Source organism: Astatotilapia calliptera, chromosome 12 (assembly GCF_964374335.1).
Source record: "Astatotilapia calliptera chromosome 12, fAstCal68.1, whole genome shotgun sequence".
Classification (NCBI taxonomy): domain Eukaryota; kingdom Metazoa; phylum Chordata; class Actinopteri; order Cichliformes; family Cichlidae; genus Astatotilapia; species Astatotilapia calliptera.
This window is the reverse complement of record NC_137433.1, coordinates 27,807,457-27,820,504: the sequence shown is the minus strand read 5'-3', so window position 1 is coordinate 27,820,504 and position 13,048 is coordinate 27,807,457. Positions and strand designations below refer to the sequence as shown.

The window sequence follows — 13,048 nt, the reverse complement described above, 5'->3', positions numbered from 1 at the left end:
GCCAATGAAGAGAGGCAGATGGTTGTTATGGCCCCTCTTCCGGAAATCTACAATGATCTCCTTGGTCTTTTTGGTGTTTAAGACCAAGTTATTGTCGTGGCACCATGACTCTAGTTGTTGCACCTCTGTCCTATAGTTTGTCTCATCATTGTTGGATATAAGTCCGAGCACTGTAGTGTCATCTGCAAACTTAACAATGAGATTGGACGCGCAGGAGGAAATACAGTCATGGGTGAAGAGAGTGTATAGCAGAGGGCTCAGAACACACCCCTGAGGGGCACCGGTGTTGACCACAAGGGTGGAAGAGGTGTTCTTACCCACTCTGACACTCTGTCTACGGTTAGTGCACTCTGTCTACGGTTAGTACACTCTGTCTACGGTTAGCGCCACTTTTGAGCGGTCGTTTAGACATTAACCAAGATTAGATATGAAAATATTTCACAAATCTGTTTATCTTACATTCAACAAACACAACTGCTCAATGCAGCCTTTCCCTGCAGTCTGCCAAACAAAGACAATGCTTTCTTACATGTGAGACGTGCCACCTGACTGATGGCCCCAAGAAAGAAAGTTCATTGTCTCATCCTGGACAACTTTCAAGAAAGTTGACTGTGTAATGTGAATATGAGAGAGTCTTTAAAAAATAGTTTAGTGCATTTTAGAGCTGTCAAATGCCCTAATTTTTACTGTATTGGAATTGTTTAAATACATTATACAAAACGTAAAAATACAACATTAATTTCTAGTATTATTATCTTTTTCAAGTCATAAATGATGTGAATATTGTATCTGCTTCAAAATCGCATAAAGGTAGTGCTAAAGCAGTCAACAAAATGGGAAATGATTACATAGAAGACTGTTTCACTGAATTCACTTCTTAGAATGACGTAATTGAAGGTTGTGGCTGTTCCTCCCAAACAGGATATGGAGAGTGGCTGTGTGTTCCTTTAAGTAGAATTGGAGCATCCACAGTTTAACTATAACGCACTAAGTACCGCAGTGCTGCACTAAGTACCGCAGCAATTTCCTAATGTTGTAAACCTGCTCAACATTTGGCAATAAAACCCTTTCTGATTTCTGATTTCTAAATGGCAGAAAGAAACTTTTAACATCACATTCATTCAACTAGGAGTGGTTGATTCACCAGAATAGGGATATCTATATCAGTGCATTTAAATCCAAATCCATTTTTGCACAAATTTGCTTAGCCAAAACGGTTATTGTACACATTTATTTCCTAAAATTTAGGCCCAGTGGGGAATGCAGATTAACTTCTGTTTTAACTTCTGTGTCATCTGTTTTACAACTGGATAGTTTATTATGTACTCAAGCTTCTCTAAATAGGTTATGACCGTACAGTCATTGGCTGTGACTCCCTGTGATATGTTTTACCGCTCCGCTTTGATAGATGGCAGCAGATCTCTGGCTAGAGCTGCAAATGGTACACTGAAGAAGAAGTGGGCGTGGGTTTGCTGGCACTACAGCGCCACTTTTGAGCGGTCGTTTATGTTGTCAACAATAACAGACCGCTGAAGTTGTCAAGCAACGTCGAGGAAAAGTCATACATCAGTCCCGCGACGGTATAGTCTTTAGTTGGGTATGAAAGTACATTATATTATTTTATTTTGATTAAATCCAGTTGTGTAATGCATGAAGTCACAATTAAAAACAGCAGCTCTAGACCCTGATGCTGACATTGACTGTTAGCATAGACAGTCTTTGGTTGCTAGGAGCCGAGCTGAGCTAACGCCACTGGTTTAACCTTAGCGCTCTGCACTTAATGAGAGAAAGCGGTTACACTGTGCATAGATAATTGGTGAAGATTCAAAATCAGTGAAAGTCAACGATTAGCTTTATTGTAAGGTTAACATTGAAATGTTAACGAAAACTTGTGATCTGTGTATGGTCTTCAGATGAAGGGCTGGTTATGGCTTGGCTTAATAGTGATAACTGGCCAGTTACATAACAAAGCTATCGAAATATTTTGATAGCTTATTTGTTCTGCGGGCCCAGAGGAGGCACTGGCTAAGCCCCAAAATTTGCTGGCACCCCCAGTGGCTCCCCCTGACTGCCCTATGTTGGGAATAATGTAATAAGGGTGCAGAAAAGCTGGTGCCAGTCCCTGGACAGATCACTGTGCATCTCAGGGCCAACATGGAAATCTAATGATCTAATATGTATTTGTATTTCATGAACAAGTTTGCTGTTAAAGTGAACTCCAGTCTGGGAGAGTGAATCTTAAGCTGCTTCTAGTCAGCTCTGCTGAGAATCAGTGAAGCCATCCTGGGACTTCCACTCAATTAATTGATCAGTCGATCAGTTAAAACTGATTAATATAGATTTCAAAATCTCATTTGGTTTTCATATTTACCTATTTTCAGTGATATAAACTTTAATACCTTCATAGACATGATATAAACTTTATTAGCAGGAAATTAAGTAGGAATATCATTCTTTTAGATTAATTATTTTGTCATATTTTCAAGTAACCTAGAGCTAAGGTTAAACCAGTGGCGTTAGCTCAGCTCGGCTCCTAGCAACCAAAGACTGTCTATGCTAGCAGTGAATGTCAGCATCAGGGTCTAGAGCTGCTGTTTTTAATTGTGACTTCATGCATTACACAACTGGATTTAATCAAAATAAAATAATATAATGTACTTTCATACCCAACTGTAAATTCTGTTTCTGGTGTGCCACCTCAATATTTTTAGTGGCTCGCATATGGCCACCCCACATACTTGTTGCTGTGTCTGTAAATGTTATGATATAGCAATACGTGAATAAAGTTGAACAAGTTTTGTAAATTAATTCAGTTCAATTTCAATTCAGTGTCATTTTTATAGCAATAATATAAAGAAAATTGAAAGAATCAGAGAACCCCTTTGAACAAGCACTTGTTTAAGAATGAGAACTTTTTCAGCAGATGTCTAATTATATATATATTTAAATACCTGCAGTCAACAATCGAGGGCAAAGGACAGTGCACGAGAGAGGTGAAGAAGCGAGTGCAGGTAGGGTGGAGTGGTTGGAGACGAGTGTCAGGTGTTGATTTGTGACAGAAGGATAACAGCAGTGAAAGCAAAGGTTTCTAAGGTGGTGGACAGGATAGACAAGATCAGAAAAGTATATCAGAAAGACGGCTCAGGTTAAGTGTTTTGGAGGTGAAATTAAAGAGTAGTTTGGACAATATTGGATAAAAGATGTTGAATATGAAGCTGCCAGGCAGGAGGGAAAGAGGAAGACTTCAGAGGAGGTTCTTGGTGTAGTAAAGGAGGACATGCAGAGGGTTGGTGTGACAGAACGGGATGCTAGAGATGGGGTGAGATGGAGGCACGTGATCCTCTGTGTCGACCCTTGAAAGGACCAGCTTCAGGAAGAAGACAAAGATGTAATCATATACACAGAAATAGGAGAATTTTCTACTTAAATTGAAGCAATCGTATGAAAAATACGATATGGTGTGAAAGTAAAGTTGCCGTGATGTGTGCTGTTTTTCCATTACTGTGATCTTGAAGTACTCCTACCAATTTAAATAGTTCTCTTTGTCTTACTTTGAATATTTTTATTCCTAGATCAAAGATGGCCCCGGACAGTGCTCAGATTCGGCGGCAGGGTGCTCAGGACTTTATGGCTTACTATGAGTTTGCCTGTGCCAGGCAGGAATCTGTCCCCCTTCCTGCAGTTAAAATGAACCTCAACAAAGGGATGCTGGACTTTAATGGAGACAAGCTGAAGCTAACAGACTGGCCACCCGTTCTCAGCTCTATATCCATTAATAAACACCTGCACCACATAGCAATAAGTAGCACATACCAAGCTAGTTTGGCTTCTGGAGAGGCAGGTACGTTATTGAAACAGTTTATACGATTTTAATTGTCTATGTTAGAAACTTGTTGATTTTCAGATTTTACTTAAAACAACAATGTCACCATTGGTTTCAGATAGAAGATATCTTAAATCTAGCTTCAGGAGGAAGATTCCAGCTATTCGCTCCAAGGATATGACATTAAAGCTGTGCAAGGCCCTCAGAGAGTGCCTCACTGTTTCTCCCAACCTCAAGACGCTGCAGCTCAATGGACTTCCACTGAGAGAAAGGGACCTCATCACCCTAACAAAGGTGAAAGCAGAGCATTTTAAAAGCAAAGCATTGTAACTGTTTAATTTTTAAAAATGTTATTCAGAACTTTTTCTGTGGTTTTTGCTTTTTTGTTCACTCTTAGAATGGACATTTATTAAAACAAGTTCTTTGTTGAAATGATCCTAATCTAGGGTTTGGCAAAAAGCACTTCCTTGGAAAACCTATCTCTGATTAACTGTCCAATCAGTGATGAGGGCTTAGAGGGTATGTGCAATTATATTACTGTCTCCTAATTTTGTTCAGGAAAGGAGTTTGTATTGTATGTTACCTGTGTAACTGTGTGTTCTCTATGTTTCTATATGTTTTAGTCATTTGCCAAAGCGTTAAGTATTCTGCTAACATCAGGGCAGTGGATTTTAGTGGATGCAGTCTTACCTGGAGGGGGGCAGAGCACATGGCCAATATTATCAAGGTATAGTATTTGATTTTCAGTGTCATCTGGCAGTCTATTTTATTTTTTATTGAGAGATGATTATTTAATAATTGTAAACTATCCAGATAATAATTGTTAAAAAAGTTTGTTAGGGAAAAAATTGAGGTGCACAGTGCAGATTACAGCAGCATGTTTTTTGACAGAGGGATTGTAAAGCTGTATACACACTGGAAGCGATTTTACTTGTTCACTTTCTATGGTCTCTAGTCAAAACATGGCCTTGAATCGCTTCCAGTGTATATGCAGCTTAAACCTAGAAGATTTAGAGAGAGAAGTTATCAGTTAGTCAGAACATTATGTAATAAAAGATAGAATAAGACAATGTGGGCCTTTTCGTTCAGTAATAGAAGTGGAAGAGTCTTAAAATTTTTCATCACAACTTTTGTAAGAATCCTTTTATTTATCTTAAAGCATCAGGGTATGCAAAGACATGGTACGGCGTGGGCGGAGTCTCTGAGGTATCGACAGCCGCAGTTTGAGGGTATGGGAGGTCTTCGCCGTGTCACACTTAACTGTAACACTTTAATTGGGGACCGGGGTGCTGCGGCTCTTGCGAGTGAACTTGCTGAAGACCTCTGGGTTAAAGGTTAGTAGATTTGTGAGTTTGTGGTGTTTGTTGTTTTCCTTATTGTACAAATTTTTGATAGGATTTCTGTTTCTGATTTTTGGCTTGTAAAACAGCTGTGGACCTGCAAAGGTGTGGTCTTTCCAACGAAGGCGCTCGTCATTTGCTAGAAGCCTTGAAAACGAATTCTTCTTTGTGTGTGCTGGATATCCGTGGTAACCCGTTAGTTGGTAAGTTGCTACCTAAGTCAAGGCAATAGCATTTTCTTGTTTTTTTCCAGACTTAATAGCACTTTTCCCAATCTGATAAAATATTGTTCGTTCCACTGCTTGAGCTGGTTTGTTTTTACGTTTCCATTTGACATATTAATGCAAACCAAATTCTGTGTGTGCGTGGCACTTTCCAATTGTAGAAAGATCATTTGAGTAATACTGTAATTACATCAGTCATGTAGTAGTTCATCTCTAAACCAACGAAACATAAATTTCTAGAAATGTTTCTGGTACTTAATCTTCACTGATTTTGAGTTTTCCTTTCAGATAAACTCCTAATTAAAACTATAATAGAGAAAGTACTAATGAATGGTCATGGACAGTCACCAGAGGTAAGTTTTTGGGAGAAATATTCCGGGGGGGTGGAACCATTGCTCTAGGTGGTGTATTTGTATGCATGTGTCTTCCTTATGTTGTCCTGCAGTATTGCTGGATCAAGCCTGCAGCGTCAGAACCACAGAGAGCTTCTGGTCCAAGGAGGAGAGCATTACCCAGTACAGTCAGAGGGAAAGCTGCATTTAGAATAGGTATTTATGTATACATACATTTTTCTTGTTCCATGTTCCAGATAAACACAGACAGACTGCATGTAACTCCATGTTATTGTCTCCCTAGTCAGACAAAACACAGTAAATTCAGTATTTCTGGTTGTACACCTAAAATCAGCCTATTAAAAACAGATATTTATTCATTTATTTTTATGAGCATAGGCACATTTCTCTGTTTTATGTTGGGGGTTTTTGTGCATGTATGTGTGCAGTGTAAATTCACTGGAGGATTTCTTTCAGTCTGTTTGAGATAGTATTGCTTATTCTCTGTGTCTTTTCAACTTCTCAAATTAAATTTTTAAGTCATCTGGAGACATGGTAAGAACTGAATTCATTGTGATTTTATTTTGTTTCTCCTGCTGATAGGTGCAAAAATAATCTTGAATTTGTGATGTGTTTGATTATGGTTTAGTTGACTTTGCCCTTATTTATAGGATGATTTCAGTAGATACTCACCTAGATTAATTAGTCTTTCATCTATTTGCGTGTGATGTTTATACCCTGCTTGTTAGAAGCAAGTAATATCTGCTAGTTTCACAAAGCATGTAGTTCTTATCATTTTTGCATTGATTAATTCATGGAAAGCCCACACACATGTTCTGCTGGCCATTATAATCACTTCCACTATTTTGCGCATATCTTGTGTTATTATTGGGAGGGACCTAACAATTTTCTGTGAGCAAAGATTTATCAGTTTGTCATTTATCATTGTTCAGTTTAATTAAATATTATTAATGCACATTAATGCCTAGTGATGCAGTGATTAGCACTGTTGCCTCACAGCAAGGCCCTGAGTTCAAGTCCTCTCTCAGGCCAGGGTCTTTCTGTGTGGTGTTTGCATGTTCTCCCCATGTTTGTGTGGGTTCCTACGGCTTCCTCCTGCAGTCCAAAGACATGCAGTTAGCGAGGTTAGGTTAATTGATGATGGTTAATTGCCCATATGTGTGGATGCGAGTGTGAATGGTTGTCTGTCTCTGTGTGTTAGCCCTGTGGCAGACTGGCGGCCTGTCCAGGGTGTACCTTGCCTCTCGCCCTGAGACTCCTAGGATAGACTCCAGACCCCCCACGTCCCTGAATTGGATGGCAAAAGACGATGGATGGATTGATTATTATTCATTTATATAGTGCCAAATCACAACAGACACCTCAAGGCACTTTTAATAAATGGTGATAAAGTACAGTTCATAATACTATGAGGACTTTGCATCATCAACGCTGCGCCCTTCTTAGAGGTGAAGATTTCTCAGAATTCATGGACATGTCTTCTCTTTGCAGCCACTCATAAAGGACCATCTCCTGGTGGACGGAGTTCAGCTGCTGCTCTGAAACCTAAGCCATCACGCACCCCCCATGTGCCTTGGCGTGCTGCTGCACGAGCTGGACGCCAAAGGTGAAGATATGTTCAGAAGAAACAACAAGCAAACAACAAAAACTATGTTCCATTAATAAGTTTGGAAGATAGTTTGGATTGTGTGTGTGTTTTGGGGGTCTGGAAGTTTATTTTTTCTGCATATGGGAACCTGTAGGGAATGTAATTATATGTTTAAAAAGCATTCACTGTTTATTATAGTCATGTAGAGACTAATACTATGTTTTTGCTTCTGCAGAGGTTTGCCTCCTGGAATTACTGTAACAGACCATAGCTTTCAGGTAAGCTGTCTTGTGTCTGTGTGTAATGCAGCGTAATGAATAAAGAGCCCTAAACAGCAGCATTAATGTTAATATCTTATTAGGGTGCAGCCACAGTGAAAGTTACCATGGAGTCTGATTCAGAGGCAGAGGAGGATGATGAAGAGGAAGTGGTGGAAGTGGAACCGAGACCATCTTCTCTTAATCGTCAGGACAGATTCATTTCGCGGAGGTTTGAACAAATACAGGTTAGTCATTTTTGTAATGTGTTTTTGCTGCTTCTAAAGTCAAAGATGTGGTATGTGAAGAGTTCATTAAACAAAACCACCTCACACACTGCTCTTCTGATCCATGCCCTGTAGATGGAGCTAAACGAGTGCCGTATGAGGCTCGGAGAAGAGCGGAGGGCCAGACTGAAGGCTGAGTCCAGGCTCATGGAGGTAAATAAAATCTGTAATACATACAGATAAATTTATGCCTGTTATTTATTTTTAATGTTTTCCTTTTATTGCAAGTTTTAATCATAGAAAATCCATAGAAAATCAACCCTCTCACAATCAGCTGATTTCTTAAAATCTTTGAAAATTAATTTGACCAACATGTTCCAAATCACAGACCCTTGAAATACACAAAAATGGGTCAACATTTTTACTTTTTTTTTTTTATCTGTTATTCTTGACCAGCAATTTTGAGCCCTCATAAGTGCAAGAGAGATGCATTCTAGTGGCTGCAAATCTAAAGTTGTTTTAAATTTACTCCAGGGAATTAACAGAAAACAGCATGTTGGTTTAATTGGTGTACTTTTGCTATTGAAACTGTGTTATTTCCCATGTTATTTGATTCTCAAAGTTGTTTATAGAAAATAGTGTGATTCTTTGTGAGTCAGGTGGGAGGTACTTATTGATTTTTCATGAAGTAATGCAACAGCTCGTCCTTTATTGAAGAGTCAGTTTTATTGAACAGTCGTGTTTTTTGGTTGTTTTTTTTAATGAATAAATAAGACTGTGCCTTTATTCTTTATGTAATTTCTGTTCAGTATGAGCTGGAGAATGCTCGTCTTCGAGATGCCAATCACTCCCTGTCAGAGGCACTTGCTGCCAGTGGCTCTGCATTAGCACCACCGGCTTCCAGTGCTCTTGAAGATGAGGCAATTCTGGAGAGCATTGAGACATCATTCACTAAGTTTCACGCTTTCCTGGATTTGCTCAAAGATGCTGGGTGGGTATTTTTAATGCCAGCAATTACAAAATGCCACTGTTGTCACAGGACCTACGTGGTTTACTGAAAATCCGTTCTTTAAAAATCTTTCAGTTTCATTATGTGTGGGTGTGCTTTTTTCCACTTCTTGAGCCAGAAGTTGGCTTTTAGTTTTGTTTTGAATGGATCCCCATTTTAAGTGGCTTATATTTAACTGTCTTTCTTCCCCTTGTTACATTTAATGTGTGTTTTAGGACGATACCTACAGTTATTTACTATATTTTATTTTTTATAAAGTTATCTTTGTGTATCGTACAAAACATTGCAGAAAAGTGTTTGCTTGATTTTTGTAGAGTATTACAGTCTGGCACCCTGTGAGTAAACTTTTGTGTAGCTTTAATATTTCAGCTGCACGATGAAGCAGCTTATTATTGTAGCTCTTATCATTTATAGTGTAACAATGTGGTCTGCAAGAGTAAGTACATTCAAGTGGTATAGAAAGAGCATATACTCAGATTACACACTTCTGTTAGTGATGTATCATTAAATTGTTATGTTTGGCAAAACCACAGGTTGTGTAGTTAATGGCTCGTATTTGACTTGGGATAAGATGTCAAACAGGTGTATTTTCTAAAATATTAGACTAGTGATATTTAAAAAAGGTGTGCATCTTAGATTTCAGTTTCTTTCGGAAATATCTGAAGTTAATTTTAATATTGGCCAATTTGATATTGATTCTGCAGTTTAATTCTGACAGGATGGGTTTCATTCAAAACGAAACTCTAGGTTTGTCATTGTCATTTCTTGGATTAATACGTGGAAACCAAAGCCCATGGGTTAGGTATAATTTCGCAGTCATCTTTGAGTCAGTTACTCACTCAGTCAGGGTATCATTCTGGAATCTTTTTAAATCTAAAATGCGCCCACTAGCCACTTAGTTAGGTGCATCTTCTTGCACAAGGTTGAACCCATTTTTGCTTTCAGAACTACCTTAATTATTAATAGAATAGATTAAGCAAACATATGCTCTGCTGGATTAAGATCTGGTGACTGTGGAGGCTCTTTGAGTACAGTGAACTCATTGTCATGTTCAAAGACTAATATGACGTTATCATGCTGAAAGCAGCCATCAGAAGGTGAGTACACTGGGATCATAAAGGGATCAGTGAGAGTAGTCAGATTAGCTGTGGTGCAGTTATAAAGGGCTTCAAAGAAAATATCCCCTCACACCGTTACACCACCAGTGTACCCAATATCTTATTATCTTAGTCACATCTTACCATAATCATTTTTTTATTTGCATTTGTTGTAGGAAAAAGGTAGGCTGGTATTAGCTGGTTATCTACTCTGGAAGTTCATTTTTAATTGATTGCATGTCTTTTTTTTAATTTCTTGTAGCTTAGGTCAGCTAGCTTCAATGGCTGGAATTGACAAGTCAGATTTCCACCCTCTGGGAAAACCTCAGCTTTCCTCCACAATAGAACCACTTTTGCATGGTGCGACATCACCGCCTGGAGGGCGTTACAGGATCGATGCTCTGTCTTTGGTAAGAATATGCAGAGCAAACTTTGGAAGCATGTTCTGTTGGCAGGTGGGGTGAATATTTTAAAGTTTGCATAAGCCAATTTGCGCACAAATCTGTACGCAAATTGTGGATAAATAAATCATTGCTTCACAGCATTGTAGACTTGCCCTCTGTGATAATGGTGGACATTAGATTTGTAAGCACATCAAGCAGAAATGTAGATTAACTTTGACTACAGATTGTTAGGTTCAAGAATTATAGTTTAATGCATTCACATTCCCTTTTGCAGCTCAGGATGAGAGGAGTATCTGTTAATGAGACATTATTAATGTTACTTCAGTTTTAGTTTTGATTAGAATAGTTAGAATAGAATCGTTTTTCACATTGTCTCATCAAATGTAATTTCTGGTTTTTAGGTAGGAGGTGCCCCATCTGCCTACCCCGTTGGATTGTCTGACACCAGATTGCACAAGTCTCCATCCCCTACTAGAGCAGCCCTTCATAAAGAAAGGTCACTTGATGTAACTTTCACTCAGGCTTCTGCACCAGCAGCAAGTGGTGTAGTGGATGTAGAAGAGGAAGCAAATCATTTTTCAAAGCCTGACACCCAGCACGACTCAGGCTCTGAACACAGTTTTTATAGCCAAAAGTCCTTTGATAATATTTCCTTTGGTAAAACTTCCCAGACTCGGCCAAGCCACCCCACGAGCAACAGCAACTCTCACAGAAACAACAGTTCCCATGGATACAGCTTCAGCAACAGCTACACTTACAACCGTGCTTCTCATAGCAATGGATCTCGAGGTGGTTCGTCTGCAAGTGTTAGTGACATTTTAAGCGACAAAGAGTCTGTAGGATCAGTAGGGTCAAGGAACAGGGGAAATGGAAGGCTGGTGACAGTAGGTCAGTCAGGATCAGAAGGGTCAGAGAGGAAAGCCCCTTCTACGAGAGGCGCTCTAGAGCAGGTCAGATCTCTGGAGAGTCTGGGGGTTCAGTCAGATAATGAATCCTAACTAGGCGACCATAAACTTTCTCCCTGTGTGTCAGTGCCTTTTCTTCTATGTTTAGATATTCGCTGCGTTTAAATTGTAGATTTTTTTTTTTGTCACCTTTATAAATGTTTTGTTCTTTTTTTCTTTTTCTTTTTTTTGCATTTTCAGTCCAAATCATTTCAGTTTAGGGAAACAAAATGTTTTTTGCATTTAAACCCAAATAAATAAGTGATTTAAAAAATTAGCCTTATATTATTGTTTTTACATTTTAGATTTACATTTACAGTCTTATTGAAGTTTTTCATAAAGTGCAGGGAATCTGCAGTTTAATTCAGTGCGACATTCTCAAATCTATAACTCTGTTTCTTCGAGTATAATCCTGATTCTTGTAGCAATCAATCAAATACTAGAAAGTTTACAATTTCAAGACATTGCATGGGAGCTTAAAGCAAAGTGTCATTCCTTGTTTCACATGTGCTCTTACTTATTTGTAGCTTTGGACATTAAAGTAATTTTTTTAAATGACAGATTTTTTATATTTAGAGGTTTTTTTTTAAGGCTCTATGATATATAATGGCACAATTTAATGTTCCTGTTATTTTGCTTTAAATTTAGTTTATAATAAACTATTTTGCAATTTTACACCTAATAAAGTGTTCTTATCTTTATTCTAAACTTGACATTTAACATTGTCAACATGTGCTCATACATAAACTGTTTGTTCATCATGTGCAATACAGAAAACTATTATTAATATTTAATGACTTAGAGTTAGTGTGATCTTCTATCTGATATGAACCACAAGAACAGCTGCCTACTGAGTAATGCAACCTTAACATAACTTTTATTCTCATTGTCAGGAACCATCTTTTTGATAGGTTATTTTTCAAAATCCAACTTAAAGTGTCACAAGGGTAAGAAAATTAAACAAATCCCTGCTGGGAAAACAACTAAAGTACTTTTGAAATATTTTTTGTGTGAATATTTAAACTCCAGTTTTTGTTTTTGTTTTTTTTGGAGTCCTGACTCACTGTGAGCAAAGCGCGACTTTTGTGGGTCTGTATTTCTTAGCTTGTGTATTCGTTTGCCCCTGATGTCACCCTGGCCTCTGTACTGTGTTCCTTCTGTTCCCTGTCAGAGTTATCTGTATTCTGTCTGTGGATTTCCTGTTTTATTTTGAAGGTTCAGATCTTATATCAGTGTTTCTAGTTTCGCATCCTCTGTCTCGTTAAGTCTAATTTCTCCGGGATGTTCCCACCTGTTCCTCGCTCCCTCGTGTTCCTGCCTGTGTACTTGTCCTGCAGTGTTCAGCGTCCCGTCGTACTCTCAGATTGTGCCTGTGTGTTTCCGTTCTCAGCATTCATTGTTCAGTTCATGTTTTGTTCATCGCCAGCAATAAAGCTGTAGTTCAGTTGCAATTCAGTCTTCTCGAGTCCTGCATTTGGATCCTCACCTCCGCACGCCCGCACACAGAGTTCTGACACATTATCCTAACACGTAAGCACCAAACGTCAACCGAAAACAGAACGGATCTCTGGAGAGGTGACAGATTGTGCGTAATGCTTCCAATTTCAGTTTCAATTTTTATATGTTTCCAGATATTTTGACACAGAATTAATTGGAATACAGAAATATATGTAAAATAGGTTGATTAATTACATTAATTTTGTAACTTTTTATGTTTTTTGGGGGGGGGGGGGGGGTAGCTATATCTGCTAGTAGTTGTGATCAGTAAGTGTACATGTTGAC

The 13,048-nt window shown here is 38.5% G+C and overlaps 1 protein-coding gene across 5 annotated transcripts; it reads left to right on the top strand.

The window, feature by feature from the left end:
• Positions 1-1,450: 1,450 nt before the first annotated feature.
• cep78 (centrosomal protein 78) lies at positions 1,451-12,717 on the top strand. 5 transcript variants are annotated; one of them, XM_026188377.2, is made up of 17 exons: positions 1,498-1,580; positions 2,958-3,011; positions 3,573-3,841; positions 3,942-4,117; positions 4,270-4,342; positions 4,447-4,550; positions 4,983-5,157; positions 5,253-5,366; positions 5,676-5,740; positions 5,833-5,935; positions 7,232-7,346; positions 7,564-7,606; positions 7,690-7,833; positions 7,948-8,025; positions 8,622-8,803; positions 10,181-10,328; positions 10,724-12,717. In XM_026188377.2, the coding sequence occupies exons 3-17, from the start codon at positions 3,580-3,582 to the stop codon at positions 11,318-11,320; spliced, it is 2,379 nt and encodes a 792-aa protein (XP_026044162.2). In that variant the 5' UTR covers positions 1,498-1,580; positions 2,958-3,011; positions 3,573-3,579; the 3' UTR covers positions 11,321-12,717. The 5 variants fall into 5 exon arrangements, with proteins under 5 accessions (XP_026044161.2, XP_026044158.2, XP_026044162.2 ...); XM_026188375.2 differs by having other exon boundaries at positions 1,514-1,597; XM_026188376.2 differs by lacking the exon at positions 2,958-3,011 and having other exon boundaries at positions 1,451-1,580.
• Positions 12,718-13,048: the final 331 nt, after the last annotated feature.

Excerpts from the sequence above, each read along its gene's own strand:
- cep78 (XM_026188376.2), top strand. The coding sequence starts at position 3,580 with ATGGCCCCGGACAGTGCTCAGATTCGGCGGCAGGGTGCTCAGGACTTT. Across the intron at positions 8,804-10,180 it reads GATTTGCTCAAAGATGCTGG|CTTAGGTCAGCTAGCTTCAA; the intron begins GTGGGTATTTTT and ends AATTTCTTGTAG. Across the intron at positions 10,329-10,723 it reads GGATCGATGCTCTGTCTTTG|GTAGGAGGTGCCCCATCTGC; the intron begins GTAAGAATATGC and ends TCTGGTTTTTAG.